At 33.7% G+C, this 21,861-nt stretch overlaps 2 protein-coding genes across 4 annotated transcripts in view; one reads left to right on the top strand and one right to left on the bottom strand.

Moving 5' to 3' along the window:
• LOC132697234 (collagen alpha-1(IV) chain) overlaps positions 1–21,861 on the bottom strand; it is a 51,416-nt gene that overhangs the window by 18,856 nt on the left and 10,699 nt on the right. The window contains exon 1 of one of the 3 annotated variants that reach the window (XM_060662573.1): positions 1,643–1,737. The exons of the other annotated variants lie outside the window; for them this stretch is intronic. Coding sequence (XP_060518556.1) covers positions 1,643–1,665 — 23 coding nt within the window. The 5' untranslated portion in view covers positions 1,666–1,737. Of the gene's footprint in view, positions 1–1,642; positions 1,738–21,861 lie in introns of those variants that run through there. 3 annotated transcript variants of the gene reach the window in all.
• LOC132697236 (collagen alpha-2(IV) chain-like) overlaps positions 1,954–21,861 on the top strand; it is a 45,503-nt gene continuing 25,595 nt past the window's right edge. The window contains exon 1 of the mRNA XM_060662574.1: positions 1,954–2,142. Within this exon, the coding sequence (XP_060518557.1) occupies positions 2,017–2,142 (126 nt within the window). The 5' untranslated portion in view covers positions 1,954–2,016. The remainder of the gene's footprint in view (positions 2,143–21,861) is intronic.

Consider the following 21,861-nt stretch of genomic DNA (forward strand, 5'->3'; position numbering starts at 1 on the left):
TGTATACTATGTGTAATAGATAATGTTTGGTATACTTTTTACTACGACCTAAAATGTATTAAGACTTTTCTCTTTCTTCTTGGTCTGCTTCTTTTTATTTAATATTTTATTTTCTTGGTTTAACACAACACTGCTTATTTAAAACCTGTGCCAGCGATAATTGTGTGGGAGGTTCAGAAATAGAACTAAAATGTATTTTCCTACTGATTTAAAAATTGAAGAAATCTTTTTGCCCGGCACGCAGGCGAACCACCAAGGGACAAGTGGCTGGTTTACTCTCTCCAAATTCTTCGCGAGATATTTAGAGTAAAACATAAAATTACGCATTTTTTTTAATATTAATATGTAGGTAATTTATTAATTATATGGAGTTTGAGGCTATAGGTTATAAAATGAAACTTTAATAAAATTGTGGTTTTAAAAAGAAGCATTCTTATATTCTAAATACAACAGCAATTTTAATAACAGTTCGTTTCGATTAGAACTTAATATTTTTAGCCCATGGTTCTACCGTTCAAATATTTCCAATTATTAATGAGTCGCTCTGTATAGCAATGAAATATATGAAGGATTTACAAAATATGACCTTCTAACCGATAACTGAGATAACCCACAGAACTCTTGAAGACTGGCTAACTTGTAAACTCTCTGAAATTTCTGAATAAATTACTTTTGAATTTTATATCAGCTGAGCTGTAAATATATTTTTGTAACTAATAACCGAAACATGTTAATACAAGTTTGTATATGGGAATCTTCTTTGACTTTCATTTGGTAAGCAACAAATCCAAATTCTGAGACATATTTAAACGAAGCTCACTTCTCAATAAATGTAAACCTTAAAACACAAAGTTGCTATTTATAGAAATAATAATAAGCAATGGTATATAACTGTAGGTTGCACACATATAAAATAAGTTGGAACAACTTCACTATTCTCAACCTATTAAATCCAATATCGTCATTTGTGTAAAAATAATTTATATCTGTTACTTTTCTCGCAAATTTTCTTACAGCATAATCTAAATCTGATAGACATTCATTTTAAATAGCAAATATTATCTCAATAATAAATGGTGACATATTTAACGACCTTTCCCAAAGTTTCTAGGCATGGTTATGATAGGTAGATTTAAGTTGGAATAAATACCAACGACAGAGCGGTATTAGCTTTTGGATTACTTTGGAATATATTTTTGCAACCATAAGGCAAACTACACTGCCGGGATTACTTTGACGAAATCAGCATTATTCCAATGCGAAACGCTGATGTAAAATATAAATTGGAGCTTACACGAATTCCGCAGGAAAGTGGGAGCGTTCTTGCCAAGTTTAAGTATTTTTCTTTAATTTGAGTATCGGACTCGGGCGAAATTCGCGCGGTCTGTGATGTATTCACCTTGCGTCAAGAAAAAGTTATCGCCTAGAGGATGAATAACATTTAAAAGTTTCAATACCAAGGAAATGTATTTCCGTGACAATTAGTCGGAACCTCTGAACCACAACGACCAAATCTCGAGGAAAAATGGAAAATTTTCGAAGTAAGAAATTAAAGCTCGAAACGAAAACGCCGTACTCTAAGCCGGGCCGTTTTGAAAACGTCAAATTTAAAGGTACGACTGACGAAAAAAAAGGTACTTACCATCGGAGTCCATGGTCGGTCATTTCGACCGTCAACCCCCGATAGGGGACACACACAGCACTCCTACCTTATATGATGAACACACGCGAGTCCGTGCGTTACTAAAAAGCACTACTGAAACCAACATCTTAGAGCCGACAGTCGCCACTACCACATTTTCAGGCGAATGCGCGATCTTCCGTCACTTACATTTCGGTGTCGTTTATTCGAAAACTGTTCGCTCGATCGTCTTGAAATTCGAACAGGACATTCCTCGATATCTTTTTGCCCGATGGTGAAAATAACAAATTATAGAGTTAACCCTAAGGGGTGTAAGTTGAGTCTAAAAGGGTCCGGCGCGTCGGTAGCTTAAGTCGTTTAGGTGGGGAGTTACCATGCTCGGAGAGTTACTTAGAAAATATGGATCCAGTAATGCTATGAAGCGACGACCGGCTGCTTGCCGGCCTATCGGCCTGGTAGCCCTCGTGATTTTTGTATTTGTGACGAGCGTTGACGCGGTGGTAAGTCAACTGTTTTCCCTTTTTTTTTTAATTTATTTCTTTCGATGCGATTTCGCAACGTCGAAATCGGCACTAACTAAAGTGACATTTGACGGACGCAACGGTCGCTAGTCTGCTATGTGATTTGTGGCGTGTTTTAAAACGCCCAGCTTGCGTTTTTAACCGGGAATTATTCTAAGTATTGGAAAGGAAAGCTTACTGCAAAAATTTGAAGCTGTTTCAATGCACACACATTTTTAAGTTCGATAAAACTAAAGAAAATATCTTCAAAAACAGAAATAAACTTGATTATGCTTTAATGTGTATTTTAAGTTTCTATTATGTATTATTTTTATATCCTGAAAAATTGACAAATTAAATAATTAAAACGCTAAAATTATAAATTTGGCACCCACTGCAGCTACATAAGAGACCCGATCAGCTTTAAAATATGCGTTACATTTTAAGCAGGCATAATTACAATTTACAATTATATTTTATTATATTAACACTCATACCCATAGAAAAATATTTACGACCACTAAAACTCTCGCAAACTCTCAACATAGGAGATTGGCGCCACAATTTTGACATTTTGAAGGCTTTTGTTTTTAATCTTATTAAATAACCGGTATTCTATAACACAGTTTTAGGCACGCGCAACCACTTTTAACTCCTCCATCCATAATTTTTACGGGAGCAGAGTTACATTTGCATTTACATCAAGCACTACATTGAAAAAACAATTATTGTCCAAAACCACTATTAACATTAAAAAAGCTCGTGAATCCTTGATGCTTATTAAGCGTTACTTCGGAGTAAAATAAATTGCTCCTTAACTAAAATCCTAAAATTTTAACTAATTTCTAAATTATAGACTAGCAACATTTTAAATATAACTTGCGTGTAGATCTAAAATTGAAAATATTAACTAACTTCTTCCTAAATTTGTATACTAAGGGAAAAAAATTGAATATAAGAAAATGTTTTTAATATAAATACAGAGAATAATTAAATTTACATCTCTTTTGGTTTGGTACCTTCAGAAGAATATAAAAATTGACTTATTTATGAAAACAAAACCACTTTAATTTCGTCATGTCGTTAGTCGAAAAATTATGATACGATACATTACGCTTTTTTCGAACACTCTGTATATTCAACGTGATATTATTCAGATACTTCTTGAGAGACACGAATGAAATTTATAAAAAAGAGCAGCAATTCTGTTCGTTTTCTACACAGAGGGGCTCCAAACTCACTTTAGGGGCAATTTTTACTTAGTCTGTCTATTAAATTTGTTTAAATATTTAGACTCTTCTTTTGCTTGGCATACGTTTTTATCGTTCTATTTCCAAATAAATTTCGAATTAATATTAAAAATTACTAGCATATATTTCAAACGAACACCGCCTTCATTTCTTGATCTTAAGTACGTATTGATAACCTAATAGTCTCCGATTTAGTCGATATAACGCTTTTGTAGGGATTGTTCAAGTGTATGTTAAAATCAGTTGTATTTAAAGAGAGTGTTTGATGCTGTAACGCACCCCAAATATTTACTTTGGTTAGTGTCTTCATCACCACCGAAACGATAATTTATATGTTTACCTTTGTTGAAGGTGTAATGTTGTTAGACTAGTTGTTTGTATTTGCGATGAAAGTACACTAGCTCCTGACAAAACAATGAAATATCTTATTCCAAATCTATATTTTTTGTTTTTATGCTCTCTTGAAAAGATGTTCATTTAGGCGACAAATTAATGAATACACAATTAAAATGATTTCACAGAGTATCCGTTAATACAAGATTTACCCACGGAAAACTTGAGAAAAATTGAGAAATAAATATAAGTAATCTCTTATTACACTTATCTGTCATTAGTTTAAAGTTAGTTACACTTAGTTCTTAGAAATAAACTGAAACAGTTTAGTTCTGAAGAAGCCAGCAGGATGATTGCCGAAAAAGGTTTTTAAAAAGGCCAGAGTATTGTAAACTTGATTTTAAACAAATATTTAAAGAAAATATTGTTTGATCTTCAAATAACAATATATAAATGACTTCAGCAAGACTTATATAGGTATATTAAGTAATTAAATGAGAACAGGCCTCCTCCAATTATATAAACGAACAAGATAAAAATAAGAACGAAAAAAAAATTAAGTTTTACTTTCAAAACAAATGTGCCGACCACTTGCCCCGAGCGGTTCGTCTTCTTTTTTCTATTGTAGAGATTGTAAAGATTTCTGCTGCACTTTGATTAAAACTACGTATACCGCGACTCTTCCATAAATAAATCAGAAATGTCCCTGTCACTCTAAAAAATTCTTGACATTGTTGAGCTGAGATATTTCGAAAATTATATATGATTTTTGGTAGTTAATTTAGTTATTTAAACTTTTGGATAGTTAGTTATGTAAAAAAAAGAACCTGTATTATTCTGGAGGATATAGGGAACAGTTATCATCAGTAACTTATAAAATAGTTATTAAATAGGAAAGATACTTGCAGATACTGACACTGTATTACTAAAACGGAAAGGAAAACTTCGTTCTTGCCATCTTTCTACCTTTTTATCCTTAATGAGTCAGATACCCTGCAAAAGTGTGGAAACTAGGAGTCCCTGTAAACGCAGTTGTTGAGCAGGCCACACCGTCTAACTATAAATAACTACAATGTTATCTTTGACATCCGCAAGTTTTCTGGCGAATCTATTTGTATATTGTAAGATGGAAATATTCTGTTGTGATAGCAGTAGTGCTCATTTATTATATTGTAATACTACTTAAAATTATCTGCAAAATAATATCTGATTGTTAGTCGCTTAAGACTAAGTTTGGCAAATACTAAATTTTTAAATTGTTTCTCGTTCAATACGGCATAATCTGCAATACGGCTTGGGAAAGACCCATTTCATCATGAACCTTAATAGCCACATGGGCAGTCATGGTTTTCCTCATTTGATGTAATTTTAGTTGTAAACATCATAATTAATTTTATTTTTCCGTTGTTGAAAAATGTTTTTGTAAAAAATAATAACGCTAGTTCTTAGATCGTACCAAAATTGGAAAGTTTTGATTAGTTTATTAGACGCTTTAAGAATAATGGCAAGATAGGGAAGAATTATTATACTATTAACATTATCTTGATCTTTAGTCCTTAGTTTTGATCTGCACTTTTAATTTTCGTACTCTGTCTAGTAATAATTGCGTACCTATACCCTCATTGTATTCTTTTTCTAGTCTGTCTATTAAAAAAAAAAAACATAGTTAATCAAATTAAGAGGCACGCGCTTGAAAAGAACGGCGTGAATCATTCCATACGTGTATAATTAGAACGCATATTTCCTCCGAATCGTTTTCTTCGTGAAAGCCTATTAAACGGAGACACCAGTCGTTCGAAAATTTACATCGGCGAGGAGGCGAAGTTGTGTACCAGTTAATCACGCGCACGAAAAAACATGTTAAACACAGTGAGATTGAACGGATTGCGATTTGAGATAAAATCATTGCCAAATGGACAGACATTGACCATAAAGTCGAAAAGTATACACGTTTCGTAAGAGCGATTTTGCAACATTAAGGTCGATTCCGACGTGGCAGCACAGCAAAGCGTCCTATGCCGCAGCAAAAACTTCACCTTGGCTATGCAGCACCAAATCAGCTTTTCTCACTATTGGCCGTCTAACAGAATACTTGTTAATTTCCATAATATTTAGTAATTATGTATTTTTTCTTGTCGTACCACAAAAGGAACAAACAAGATAAAATACTGTATGCACTACTTATGTACCTGGTACTGAAGTAGGATGATAGACCAGGGCCGCTTTCACTAATAGATGTCGTCAATTGTCCCAGCCATATCAATACACACAATTTAAATCAGTGACTAAAAAAGTTTTATCAACGTGATACACACTGATCTTTAGAACTGGCAAACGTCAAAACAACATGCCTAAAATCTATCAAAAATATGCCATCGCTTCCAAACCATAGTGTCCGCAAATGTGCGAACTGGCTCTTGACCGCGAGTAACAAAGCGAAGCTTAAATTAATTCGTGCATAAGCAGAAACAGTTTTTTTCAATTAGCCGTGTTTCCTGCTTCATAATGATTCACTTGTATGACGATGAAAGGGAAAGAGAACTCAAAATATTTTGGAAATTGTCCTTATTATTTACTGTCACAACTTTTCAAGTTGGTGAGTACCTCCAGTCGTCTTCCTTATGTTTTACAGCTGAGTTCATAGTAAATCAAATGGGCTTGATTAAGCCCTTGAGAATCTGGTGAATAACTGCTGCTTCCCCCAGTGTTATTCCTTGCCGATGATTTTAGCTTTTGTCCACCTCATGCTATGTCCATGAGGCAGCCAGACTGGATTTCACCGCTGTTCGAACTGAAGATAGTATTTATGTTGTATTTTTTATCTATCCATTTTATTTTTTCAGCGAGACGTTTGATGCAGGGCATGTTAAGCATATGTTGGTTAGTTTTGGTTAGTTATGTTGGTCATCTTTTCTGCAATTTCCACTCGTCTTGCCCGGTTCCTGCATCTTTCCAGAACACTGCTTCACCCATTCATCCAACTCGACATTTTGAAAATTTTCTAGGAGATGGAACTGCAGAGTGACAAATGTTTCGCTATTCCGCTGCGTTGAAAATTCTGTCAAGGTTTTTGTAACCCGACGGCACTATGAGGCGTTCCTGCGGTGCTGCAATTTGAGAATAGGCCTTTAAGTTTTCAGCCATCAGCTGTGGCAGTCGAGGGAACCGCCGCGATGCAGCAGATATGAAAGTTCACGTAACCGTCCTGTGTCGAGACAGGTTTATAAATCGGTTTTTGCTGCATCGGGCGGTCCAGACCAGCGGCTTCATAAAACGAGTCACAAATTGCCCCAAACCGGCGATTTGCTGAAAGGAATTCGGGCCTCTCTTTGATTGTGGGAGAAGCGCTAAGCGGAATTATAAAGGCAAATTAGACATAGGCTGTTTTTTTAGTTCGTAGCAACGTTGAACGAGACTCCCTGCGTCTCGTTCTATACGGAAAACGACCCATCGCAAAGATCGTATAATTGCAATTTGACAAATCTTCTCTATAAAGATGTGTTCCCCAATCTAAAAGTATCTATACTGGGATATTTCACAAAATTTTGGGGGTTTTATGAAATCCGTATTACTGAAAATGCATATATAAGTAAATAAGACGATTTGATGACCGCTTTGACAGCCTATCATTTGCCATGTTGTTATCGAAAATTAGTATATTATGCAACAAGGGCGGTAAACGACATTTGACGCGTTTATTTGACTCGAACGCAGCGAGTCTTTAAGAAACGAGTGACTTAAAAAGTTTTTCTACTCCCGTCTGTAAAATACCTAATTACACACCAACCCAGCGTCAGTTTCGTTTCCCAGCCACTTCGGACATTTCTGCGATTTTATTTACCGCACGGGTTTGGGAGAAATCGGATGATTTCGGAGATATTTCCCACGCCTTGAATTTGACGTTTGTCAATTCTGATGGCCCTGTCAGTGAATGTATTCGTGTTGTTTTGTGAAAATGTACTCAAAAACTAACGGTTGTAGAAAAAGTATAGTATGCAACACGTTCGGTAAACTTTTTAAATCACTCGTTAATTAAACACTCACTCCGCTCGTGTCAAACAGACTCGTGAGTTAAATGCCGTTTACCGCACTTGTTACATAATATACCATTACCGAACGTGTTGCATACTATACTTTTTCTACGACCGTTAGTTTTTGGGTACATTTTCTCAAAACAATACTAATATATTCACTGACATGACCGTCAGAATTGGCAAAATTCAAAGCGTGGCAAATATCTCCGAAAACATCCGATTGCTCCCAAATCCGTGCGGTAAAATGCCGGAAATGTCCGAAACGGCTCCGATCCGTGGGAAACGAGACTAACGTGGTAAAGTGACGCTTCCCGCCGTCTAGATCGGTGTGTAATTAGGTATTTTGCAGACGGGAGTAGAAAAAAAACATTTACGAAGTTTTTATAAACTACACAAAACTTTAAATTCAAATTGTCTAATGCATTTTAATACAGTGCCTTCTAAAGACTTAAGGCGGTAGAGAGTTGTAATCAGTTTCAAAAATTCTATTGCATTGCTATATGCTATCAACCGTCAACATTATGCATAAAATTGAATCAGGGTCTGTAGGACTTTATTTATTCGCATATACCCTGACACAACACACTGAGGGACATTATTAATTCGTATCAATCAAAAGACGCAATTTTAGCGGCTGTCGTACGTCGCACGTCTATCTGTTTCTGATGAAACTTGCCAATATTCAATTTATTCAAGTGTTGGGCCGAGCCATTTGTAAAATGGAACGGTATTGAACCGTAATCTGACGTTGTTTTTCAACATTCTTTCGCTTCGTTTCATCCCTAATATGGATTTTGCGCATTATCGTGATTTTATTGGACAAAAAAACAATTTCTTTTTAGGATACCCCACAATTTTTCTATATTATAATAAATACCTGTCATGTATGAGTAAACATTTTGTGAATATTGAAATAACCTTTTCTACTCTAAAATACTCTATTATGTACTGATCAAGCGTGCCCAAGTGTCACTTTACGATGTCAGCTTCGTTAACTACCGTGTCGGTCGGTCACCGATTTGGAAGCAATCGGATATTTTCGGTATATATTTAAAACACTGATTTAGGCCAGATGGTATTTTGACATTTGTTAGTTTTGGTTAGTTTGTGCTTGTGGTTAGTGGCCACATAATATATATCGCTCAGTATTCCTGCTGTTTTGCAAAAATTATTCAAAAACTATTTTTCTAAAGTGACCTTTATCAAACATGTAAACTATTTATAAAAATATTCCTACACAAAAACAATTAATTTCTTAAATGAATGAAAGTAAAAAGGCTGCGCGAATATTTTGGGGTCAGTGACATGTCACAAAGAAAAAATTCCGTAGACTGTAGATGTCTTCGAATCCAAGCGCAGTGAATCTATTTGTGTTTCTCCACGTATATGGCCAAATAGAACTGTTACTTTTATTTAGGATGTTCAACTTTATCGCGTTCTTATTTTGAGATTGCTAATATTTTAAACAAACCTAAATAGGTTCTTTTATATTACTATAAATTTTTGCTTTTGAATGATATTTGCTTGATGCCTATGTTACCTCCATTTTTGTATAAAACGAAAATAGAAGTAAACTCTTTTAAGCTCGCTAATCAAGATCTCTCAATTTATCAGTTACTAGTTTTTCAACGATTTAAGAAATACGTGCAGTGCTAGTTAAAACCTGAACGGGATAATATACCGGGGGTTTCACATTAGATGGCCCAGTAGAAATCTCTAGAAGTATCTGAGAACCGGACCAACTAATTTATTTTAAATTATATTAGGCAGACATAAGCAGAGGTGTCCACTCTAAAATATACAGCATGCAATGTTGCCGCTTCTACCAGACTGGGGCCAAATGTTGCTTGTTTTCTATTCTAGGTAAAAATTACCCCTTTTGTAAAGCTTGTTGCGTTGTTGGTACATATCAGTTGCCCTGTGTTAAATAGTAATTCCATTCTTTAATTCAACAGTACCAAATCGTGAGATATATTTTACACTCATATTAGATCTTAGATAAAGCAGGGCAGGTATTTCAAAAATAATGTTTTTGAAACAGTGGCTAAAATATTCCACAAAACTCGTAAAATAACTGTGCTTTTATAATGATGACGCCGAATCCCGTAATCGGAGACAGACATAATATCCAGAAAAAAATATTGGTGTAAAAAAATTAAGTGTGTATAGTGGTTACTACAGGAATTTATATAAGCTCGTCGCTTTTAGAATTTGTCATTATCCTTTGCGGACGATTGGACATACATAAATAAAATCAAATGACGTATAGTTTCTGCAATCCGCTGTGATAAGCATAATAACATTTGTTCAAAATCAACTTTGTCCTTTATGTAAAATCCAAAAATAAATCCATATGCTCAGGATGCAGCTGTACCACGTAGAAGTAGCAACACTGCCCTATTTAAAATATTTTTGAGTAACCTACTATAATTTTTCCAATTTTTTTATATCGTCAATGCAATAAGTCGCAGACCTTTCCATATCAAAATACCCAAACTCACATTACTATTTTTGGAATTATTCAGGAGGCTATTTTTAGTAAACCGATGAAACTAATTGGACGCTATTTAGTTTAGTCGCGAATGTGGCACACGATTTAATTCCTGATATTTTTTTGCCATTAATTGCAGGTATTTCGCCGACTCTTCCGCGGAAAACGAATTTCAATAAATTTCAAAACCGTTATAGCTGCGATAAAAGCAACAACTCCCGAGAACGAAACATATGCACAATAAATATTTCTCTTGGACGTTGTACTTTGGAAAATAAATTTAATTAACGCGATCTGATACTGGTTGGTTCGGTTTCATTAAAAATCTGCTGTTCGAAAAAACTCTTAGTATTTACCCACCTCAGAAAATAAACTAAAAATCTTTGCACCAACAACAAACAGTAATAATTTTTATCATATTTTTTTATTGGCTCAAAGGTATACAGAATCTAAGCCAGAAAAATAAGATTGGTTTTGGTTAGTTAAGAGTTATAGTTTAGTTTATTGGCAATTACTAAACACAGTCATGTCAAACAATACAAACAATTCACAATTCCGCAAAAGTACCACAAGTATATAAATAATACACCTTAAAAAGAACACTTTAAGGGCTAAAATTACATGCAGGAGTTCAGATTTACCTTGCACTAACATTACATTTGGGCAAACAGAGAATTAAAATTTACTATCCCATCAAAGACAGAGTTCTTGATATAATGAACATCAATATCTCAAAACAAAATAATATTATAAAGTCAAGACATTAGTACTACAAAAATTGGAACTTGCACTATGATGATACATGTGAAATAGCCGGAACCTATTCCAATAGAAATAGTTTACGTATTTTAGTAAATCTAGTACTTGACCTATCGCCATTTCTTGCATCAGAACACTATAGTGTATATCAGGAGTAGTATATGTTGAATGGGACTAGTATAAGCCGATATGCAAGTCTTCATATGGTGCGTGCTCTATTGAAATAAATAAATATATGCTTTACATGCGCGATAAAACGAAGAACACTATCGAAGATTGCGTCTGTGGTTGACATATTTGTGTCATTATATTAACCGAAATAAAGAGTTCTTGTTGATTAATTTTAGCCGAATTCTTAAGTCCTTTCTATCCCTCCCTAAGGGAATGGCTGAGAAACCAATACGATAGCAAACATCAAAAAAAGATTTATTATATCGAATGATCTTAAATAGTCAACTAATAGTAAAACTCTCAAATTAGTGTTAGGTCAGGAATCTGCGAAGAATTTTGAAAGGGAACACAAAATACTAACCGCGCGTAGATCTTTAAACTCTTATGGATTGTTCGATTTTGGTAATGATCTGGCCAAAGTTTACTTGAAAGTTTATCACTCCTTGTAGCCTAATCCTATCGCATCTTGAAACACTTACGGACATGAGAATGCACTTAGTCCTACTTAGGGTGAATTCGAATACACATAAAATTATGAATTAATAGGCCAGGTACAATATTTACCAAATCAAACCAAAAAACTCGCGTAAGGTGATAGTGTAATGTTGATCACAAAAAAGCAGAGAAGTTCCTGGAATATAGAGCCCTGTTCATCGAAATCTTCAGGATGTGGAACGTTAAAAGTAGATGCATATATATCCAAAGCGGGTAAATCGAAAAATCCAAAAACTCGGTTGAAATCTGTATAAACTTATACAAAATATATGAAAGTGGTGGTACAGTGTTGCTATCAACACAACCTAAAAGAAATGTAAAAATAGCTTGAAATTTTGAGCGTACATTATTCGCCCGACTATTTTCGGTTTGATTTGTGTCGGACGAGCTATACGTATACAAATGTTTATGAAAGTCAATTACCAGTAAAATATTTAGGCTCAGTGGGTTCCGGTCTAAAAATACTAAAATATATTTCTTTTTCTCAATAAAAAATGTTGCATTTAGTTAAGTAGATTGAAGTATATCATTACTTGAGTTGATATACACAGAAGTCACAAAATACTCCGATTTGAAAATAAAGAAAAAATGCAATTAAAAGATATTTCACGTGACTGTTCATATATCTATGATACAATTTATAATTTTGCAAAATTTCCAAAATGTCCTCAACATCAGATTCTGCTACTGTTATCGAGAAAAAAGAACAAAAAGATTTAATCAACTTCTGTAGAAGATTTTTTTTCTTCATTTCTTCATTTCGTAAAAATATCAGGTTCATTTTGTTGTCCTACAGGCAGGCCATTCCTATTTAGAAATGAGCCCCTAAAAGGTACAATAAATAAATAAATAAAAATTGAACCTTCTTATGCTCGCAGCAATTAAATAATTGATTGATGATTTAGTGAAAGTAAAACATTAATTTGTGTATTTTTGTTTGGTTATAAGTAACAACGTTTTTTTGGAAATGACAAATTTTGACAGGGTATAAATTTGGTACAAATAATTACCAAATAGTTTAAAAGGTCTCGGTAACATAAATTTAATAAGAAGATTTTCAAGCTTGTCTCAGTGCTTTTGTAGAGCTTATGTTTATATCTTATAAGGTTGCCAAAAGGTTAAGCTAAGCTTTAACTTCGCCGTTTGTGATTTTCTATTACAGTGAAATGATTATTATTACTGTTGTTATTATGATTGCGGTTATTATTATTATTAAAAAATTAATAAATTTAATTAAATTGATTAATTCAATATGTTATTAAATAATTGTTGAATTATCCTGTAAGGTGCAAAAATATACGAGAAAACTGTGCTTTATGTATTATATTTTCTCTTTTGTACTATTTTCGGCTATCTGTTTTGCCGATTGGCAAGCATATGTGGACCCAAACAACCGTGTAATCCTGTTAACGCAGTTATTTGAAATCGATGACACTAACTTCCACAACAAATTGGAAACAACTGTGTAAACAATGGAGGCGTGCGACATTAACGTTCAGGTTGTTTGTAGAGATACTCGGCCGGGCCATAAAAATTCACCGCTGGCCGGACTTTTCTCTGAAAACGTCTTATAATAACAGTCAACCTTCCATATTTTACCTTTTTGATTTAACTATCTCTTAACTAACAATCGTTAAGTTTACTTACTTGGCGAGGCGCAAGTACAAAATAATTTAGCGGCCGTTTAATGGCGAACTTCCGGTTCCAAAGCTAAAAGATACCAAATTTAAATTGTTTCAGAGTCTCCAAATATTATATGCTCTTAATTGACTATTGATATTTAGAATATATAATTTAATAATAATAGTGCTTCCATGTTAGTTTTTGCACGTTTGTCAAACTGTGCTATTATTGCCCTTCTCATCGTATTTTTTAAAATGACATCCCGAAATATTTCGACGATATATGCGGACGCTCTGCTTATGATTTTATTTTCCCTAAAATGTGTAGATCATTTACTGCAAAAATATATTCTATTCTACTCCTGACTCGATTAGAGATCAGTTCCGTTTCCGACGGTTTCGAGTCACTTTGTAAGTTTCCGGACATTTGTTAGTTCTGACGATCAAGTCACACATCATTGTCGCTCGTTTATTAAAAGCTCGTAACCGTAGTGGCGTTTATCAGACTTATTGCATAATATGCTATTACAAGCTGGAAATATTATGTAAGCGGAACTAATGTGGAAATGTGTTGATTTTTCTCTATTTTATCTCTAACAGCCATTGTAATTATTTTTGTATACTTGGATTTTAGAAATAAACATTTACAATCTGTAACTTAAGTATAAACGTATCAATCGAAAGCTAAGGCCGGGACCGACTAGGAACAAAATTGACTGATGAATGATTAAATAAATTAATACTAACTTTATCCAAGTCAAAATTTTAGACTAACTTCATACCGTTTTAAAAGTACTATATTATCCAACTACACTTTTATTACCAAAACAAAAATCCAAGTTTTGAAGCAATTAAATTAGATAAAGAAGAAGTTATCTACATACATACTACATACTACAAAATCAAATTTGTAAAAATGTTCTTCCTTAATAAATAAAACACGTGCCCTTGTAACCGTTATATTTATTTTTAAATATTAATAAAATTTTGAATCGCCTTTGTTATTTATTATTAATTATTTATTTGCTAAAAGGTGCTCTAATTATCCCAGACACGGTTTTGAGTATTGAGGATTGGATGATGACCCCCAAAAATATGATTCCTTATGATATTATTCTCTGAGTTGTCGTGTAATTATTATTTCAGAATTTCTTCGTTACTTTGACCTCTCTCGAAGAAATGAGTACATAGAGATTGAAGTTGAAGTTGAATATATGCATCCCAACGGAGGAATATGACCTATGAAAGGAAGTATATTATTACCAATTATAAGAAAAAATACTTCTTCACTGTCATTCTCGATATTGTCAATCCAATCAATTACACGTAATTTCCATATTTTCACAAGGGAGCAGCTTCTAATAATATTGATGTCATAATGCAAATTGTATTTATTAAACGCTCGAATTCGGAAGAAGGAAATGATGTCACGTATTGACCTAGAATCCATTACCAAATTAACATAATAATAAAAATAATAGTAATAATACATTTTTTTAAATATTACAATTAATAATCATAAAATTCTATTTATAATCCTTATGCTTAAGGTTAATATATTTAAGCGTTTTGTAAAAACATTACGAGATCCATTCAGCACACTAAAAGACCGCCAAACGAGCTGGTGATAACAAAGTCAGTAGAGCGCGACAGTTGGGGCATCTTATCGAACTCGTTCGCTACAAATACGCTGAAATGATTAAATAAATATTTAATTGTGTCAACCACAGTCCACATATTTTTCAAAATATTATTTAATTTTATAGACACGCAATTCTCATTTGCTTTTCCTCTTATCTGATTCGCCCGGAATTTAATTCTTTTCGGAGACATTTGAATATTACTTATATATCACTTACGCAAAATTTCATAGTGCTTTAGTATAATCAACAATGAAAATCGTTTTAGATATAATTTCAAACATTATTTTTTTAGTTTTATAATAAAGCACCAACTAATAACAATAATAATAACAATTTTCAAAATAAATGTCAATGTATGTCGCTCACGCAAATATTCCAAGCCGGCTACCACTGATCTAACAACTATAGAGGGTGCAATTTAAAAAAAAAAATCAGTCTAATACATTTGTGTGAGTAAAGTGGAAAAATTCCAATAGACAATCAAGGTGTCTGAAAGGCATTTCATTACAATAGTAACATAATGTATCCTGTATATTGTTCTAATAATCTGGTTCATAAATCGCAAGAAAATACTTTTGTGCTATTAAGACTTTTATAAATAATATAAACATTTCAGTAAATAATTTGAGCATATTTTAATGATTATTCTAACAAGTTACTTATTAATGACCATTCATCAAATCTAAATTAAGGCAAAAATATGAGTGGGTTTGTGCGAGGTGACGTTGTCTCAGAGTATTTATATGCAGCCTGTGTAGTGCAATATAGCGATGACATAATCCCAACAGATTTTACCATTCCTCACAGACTTATAGCACAAAACCACATGTTTATGTTTCACGGATTATAACACAAACAGTTAAAGTTGACCTTTCTACCCAGAACAGTAAGAAAGGCAAATAAAAAAATGGCTTGATTGGTTTGCCTTAAGAGTTTATAACGTCCGGATAACAGAAATGTTCAAATATTATACTTGGAATTCTAACTATTCGTATTTAATAACAACTCGTTTTTCTTGTATACGTTTGATCTAATCAAATTTTCAAAATTTTATGGACTAAAATTATAAATTTGTGAGGTTCACATAAGTTTAAGGTCGAACGCGCGATACCAATAAGTTTTATCAAAAAAATTGTGCAATTTTTTTAAATAACAACCCAACTCTATCAATATCACGCACAGTATTATCATTTTTTTTAAATAAACTATTAATAATTTCGTTGGAATAGCCAAGACAAATCAATCAAATCAAATACGATAATTAAAGAATTGCTTTATAAAAGACATAAATGGCAACAAGTATTATGAAATAACACGTCAAGAATTACTCCAAAAAAAGAGACCAATTTTGTGTGGTCCAGCAACTGCAATTTGTAGGAAATAAGGAAAGGGAAATAAAGAAATTCCTGCTTATTATAGCGCGTTGCGGAAAAATATTGCGTTTGCGCACTTGGTTAAGAAAAAAAGCCAAACTAACTTAAACTAAAACTAAGCAAACAAAACTTAAAATAAATCGCAGGTCGCTTCAAATTTATTTCAAGGTTTTTGAGGAAATTCGTTTGCAAATTTCTTTTGGCCCGCGCCTTAAAGAATCTTGTAACAATATTACGTCATCTGGTTGGTAGATGTGATTCAAGCTTTTTAATGGAGAATACTCATCGATTTCGCTTTCTCTAAATTATTGCTTCCAGCTTTTGGTGATTTTTTTTTTTTATTTATAGTATTATCTCTTCTTCCTTCGTTTATTTTCGAAAAACTTGCGCCATTCTAACAAAAAAATACGAACATGTGAAGAACTCGGCAATCATTTACTTTGGTGGTATGCGTGGGCAAATATGGATGTTTTTATAGGGAATCTCGCTATATAAAAGAGCTAAAAACCTGTGAACGGTGAGAAGCAGTGCTCTCAATTAATGACTTGTTTTTTAAGTTAAAAAGCAATATTGATACATTCTTCAAGTATTTCTTTAAGTTGAATTGAATATTTTGTTCTTTGGTTATAATATAAAGTTGAATTTTATTATATATGCAACCCATAGTTGGCCATGAATTAGCAAATAAAATAGAACTTTTTCTTTTCTCGACGATATATAACAAGATATCTCTTTTAGAAACATATTCTCCACCTTGTAACTTAATCTGTAACTGTACTAATATCTACCTAATTTTGTCGAATCAATAGCGGTCGTTAAAGGTCTACGGCACGCAACAAGTGTAGTAAACGGCATTTGAGTATTTGGCACGAACTGAACGAGTGCTTTACTGCTGACTTGAAGCATTGAGAAACGAATTGTGTACTAAACTTCTTCTACGACACTTAGTTTTTGGGTACATTTTTGCAAAACAACACGAGTATATTCATTTAGTGACATCTGACATGACAGTCGAAATTCAAGCAGGGGAAATATCTCCGAAAACATCCAATCGATCCGAATACGTGGGTAATATTCTGCAAATGTCCGAAGTTGCTCACTGTCTTAGGTAACGACACTGACATCGTAAAGTGACACTTTTCGCACGCGGTATACTTGGGTATTTTAGAGAAGGGAGGAGATTTAATGTCGTTTCCACTCTACTTCTCAAGTTTGCCGATTGCCCACTTAAAATGCTAATATGGTTCTAAAAATATTTTAAATCAATCACTAAAAAAGGTCCTGTGTGATTCGATAGTTTTGTCTTCTTTTAACCACTGTGATGTCGTCTATGGCCCATGTCTGACAGCGGCGGCCTGAGAACGGATTCAAAAAATCCAGAAATATTGTCTCGGGAATTAAACGCTGCCTGTTAGTCATAAACTGAGGGAAGTCCGATGGCTTAATATGAAAAATCGACGATATCTGCATAAATGTAATCTTTATCACAAAATTGTAAGATTGAAGTCTCCACGCTATCTTTTCAAAAAAATCAGCTTTCGCAGGGACGTTCACAATTTAAATTTAAGATTTAAAGGCCTGCTTACCCCTCCACGTCACACCTCTGGAATTTTTGAAAGATCCTTTACATATGACATGGCTAAAACATATAATGCATTGGATCAGTCTCTTAAATTGCTAAACAATACCTTTTTCACACATCTGCGTGAAGTATTATTATCATTAAATATTTAAGTAATGTCTACTGTAAACTATTTCCAAAGCATAAGTTCCTCGATTTGCACAGGTCGTACTAGGTATTTTTTTATGTGTATTTTTCCTGCCTAGTGCTGCTACCTTCTTCTTAGGATAGGTTTAAAAACGGAGGCTAAAAATATCTTATTTTGTTCATCTGAACCGTGTCCTTTTCATTTTATATTAATACGTGAATAAATTATTATTATTATTATTATTAAGAATTTGAAATCAAAGAAGTCCTGTACTGCAGCAGCCAGCGCATTCTGCCTTCTTGAATTAAGAATTTACAAATCAACTCTCAGTATGATTTAAGCTGACGTTCTTAAACCGATATGCATTTTAATCTTATGTTATTTATATTTTATCATATTAATTGATGATGATAGTTTAAAACTAAGTGTCGAAACAATGTTAACTTTTTTTAAAAATATTTGGAATAGGAATATTCGCCACCGCATAATATTATGTTTCGCAAACGCCACTTTGGCTCTGAGTTATGAGTTTGATTGGACACAAGTGTAGCGTTTCGTCATGTATTTTCGGTAGATAGTCAAAAATACTTATGGTATTTCGACGTTTTGGTTAGCTTGTCAGTTCTAATAGTTCTGCATATGTAACGAATTCATTACGTTGCTCGGTGAATCTATTATTGCTGTTTTAGTAGGAGGGAGGGAGCAGGAAGACTTCCGTTGGATACCTAATCGCAATTTCCCAACAGATTCGTACCATAAAGCGGTTTGAAATCTATATAATTTTAGAGCACACAAATAGCGTGCGACAAACTTTTCTTATTTCACTTTCGATTGCGAAAATCTCGGCGGAGCTTCAAATAATTAGCCGTGAATTTGCATCATCTGGTTTAAAGCGACATGCAGAACGGCGGTTAACTGAAATGTGACAAAATGTCGTTTAAACAACGTCTGCGGTTTAATTTATAACGGGACACACACATAATACCCGAGCATATGTGGGATGATGTAATTGTTTGTGTAAAGTTATTAGATTCATTTAAAATCGCAAGTGTCAAGTAAGGTTAAGGAAACAAATAAGTACATATTTTATTGTTAGGACAATTTATTCCATTTACGGCGCACTCTAATGTTTAAAACGTTGATTTTATTTCGGTCGTACATTGTTTAAAGTCACTTCAGATCCGTAATAAGAGAGAAAATCGTTTATGATAATACTAAGCATCTAAAATAAGTATCTTTTACCGCTTGTTACTTTCGAAAATCGATGAAATCGAATTTTTCGAAAGTATTTGCGCTGGTATAAAAATTTTATATCTCGGCAACGGTAACTCCTACGGCATCGCCGTTAGTACAGAAATGATCACCGTCGAAAAAAAAATTTTTTTTGTCGGTCCGTTCTCCGATCTTCGTTCTCCGTTCTCATCTTTTGGTTTTTCCTCAATAACTTTCGAACCGTTGGAGCTACAAAATTGAAATTTGCCTCCTTTTTAACCTTCCACGAGGCACGTAAGCTTACAAGAAATGGTCCTGATCCGACGGCGGTATCCATCCTTTTTCGCGATTTTCGACTGTTTTTTGGACCTTGCTACGAAACACAATAAGTGTCCTAAATATGGCACATCTATGCAGCTTTGCGCTGTAACGGAACCTATTGAAAATGGAGGGTGGGGGGGAGTCGGGAAATATTTAAAAAAAATTAAAAAGGGCGTGTGCAAGGGTCTACAAAAAAGACCATTTTTCAGAAACCGTTTACAAGACCGAAACAATTCTTGAACCAGAAGACGCAGAGAAAACGACTCCATAAACTTTTATTACCCACGTATTCGGAGCAATCGGATGTTTTCGGAGATATTCCTCCGGCTTGAATTTCGACTGTCATGTCCGACGTCACTAAATGAATATAGTCCCGTTGTTTTTCAAAAATATACAGGATGCGCCGCAAATTCAAAAAAACTGAAAAATGGATTCCCCTATTATTGAAAATTGGCAATAATTTCCAATTTGTGTTTTAGATGTCAGTTTCCTTTACATAACAATATAACCCACACAGACAGCTTAAACCTTAGTATTTACGGTTTTTAAGTATTGTGCAGGGTGTTCGTTATATTCCGTACAATATTAAAAAACGCAATAAGTACTTCAAATTTGCAACTACCGACTTCAGACTTGGAAGAGAGGTAGAACTCTGAATCCGCACTTAGACTCTTTTAATTTTGAGCAATAAAATAACGCGAAGTATTTTTTTTTAATTTTTGAATTTTTTTTGTAGTTATTTTGGTATCCAGAAAAACATTTTTTCCTCCAAAGCTATTCATCCGATCGGAAAAATTTTACATCCGTAATACGTGGGAGACCCGGCGCTATAACTTTTGTTTCAGGCAATTTTTCGATTACATACAAGGTGTTTTAGTTATGGACACAAATCTAAAAGACCCTGAAAATTGTTCTTTTAGAGAGTAAATTACTAACCGTAAATCAAAATTCGTACAAACAATAGCTAGTCCGTTCAAATAATGTTATAGGCCGTATAAGGGGCTACAATTTTTGTATTTACGGCTTTCGTCTATCACATACGCTGTTCGAGATATTTGAAAAAATCCAAATGAAAACACCATTTCTCGCCCTCAATCTAGACGCAATGACGTTATTTAATATTACCACGTATTGCATGGTTTCAGAAAACAAGCAGTTTTTTGAAAACCGTTTACTCCATTGGAAAAATTCGGATACCAGGTAACTAAGGAGATCCAGGGCTATATCGCCTATTTCGAACATGGTTGGAATTATATACAGGGTACGTCGTTTGTGAGCAAAAAATTCTACTAGATCCTAGAAATTTCCACTTTTGTGGGTGAATTATGAAAAACTTTTAAAGATGTGATAATTTGATATGAACAGTATCGTAAACTGTGTCGAGAGAGAATTTAATGTTTCGCCTATATTACAGGGGACGTAAGATATTTGAAAAAATATTTTGAATTGCAATTACCAGTACAAATTTTAATATTTACCGAAGTGTGCGTAACAGGGTGTATTCACATTCAAATTACATTGATTTTGCGAAAGTTCCATAGTGGTCCGCAGGAGCACGATAGAAAAGCAACGCGTCCCTCTAGGACAAGAATCCGGGTAGCCCCTTCTTTTTAAAATAAAAAGCTGATTCGCGCTATTTGCGACGAACTTGCCACGCTCACCTACGATTTTTCGAAAGCAATCTTGTTAAGTCCTACCAAAAATTGTATTTTGCTGTTGTTTTTTTTAGAAAAACAGTTTCTATGACTTAAATTTAATGCGGAAAGCTCTACTATAACTTTTGAAATTAAACCTTTTAAAAAAAACAATAAGATAATAAAAAGTGTGTTCTAATGTTTTAATAGATACTGCATAAAATTAAAATATACTGGCATATTTGCATATTAAGATCCTTTCAAGATAAAAACATTTTTTTCTTTTGTTGTGTTTGTACGCCATAAAAATATCCGAATGGGCTTTAAACACGTCATTGTCTAACAAATGTAAAAAGCGTTATGATGGGTGAATAAAAATATTTGACTTTCTCAATCGAATCGTTCTAGCCAATTTTGATTTCGCTCCTTAAGGGGCATCCGATTAGTTTTTTTTTGTTAACCATTCACCTAAAAACTTTAGCCGCATTGATGAGGCTGGGATGTTTAAACTTCTGTAATTGGGTCAGCTTTAACCATAAAATATGTACAACGCCACATGTTCGTGATCTGTCCATAAATCTAAATATAAAGTCGGATAAACAATGAACATCATCACAGGAAATAACGCACACCACTTAAACCGAAATTTTAACATATGAAGAGTATGTATTA

This window comes from Cylas formicarius, unplaced genomic scaffold, assembly GCF_029955315.1.
Source record: "Cylas formicarius isolate icCylForm1 unplaced genomic scaffold, icCylForm1.1 PGA_scaffold_1__22_contigs__length_36826433, whole genome shotgun sequence".
Lineage (NCBI taxonomy): Eukaryota > Metazoa > Arthropoda > Insecta > Coleoptera > Brentidae > Cylas > Cylas formicarius.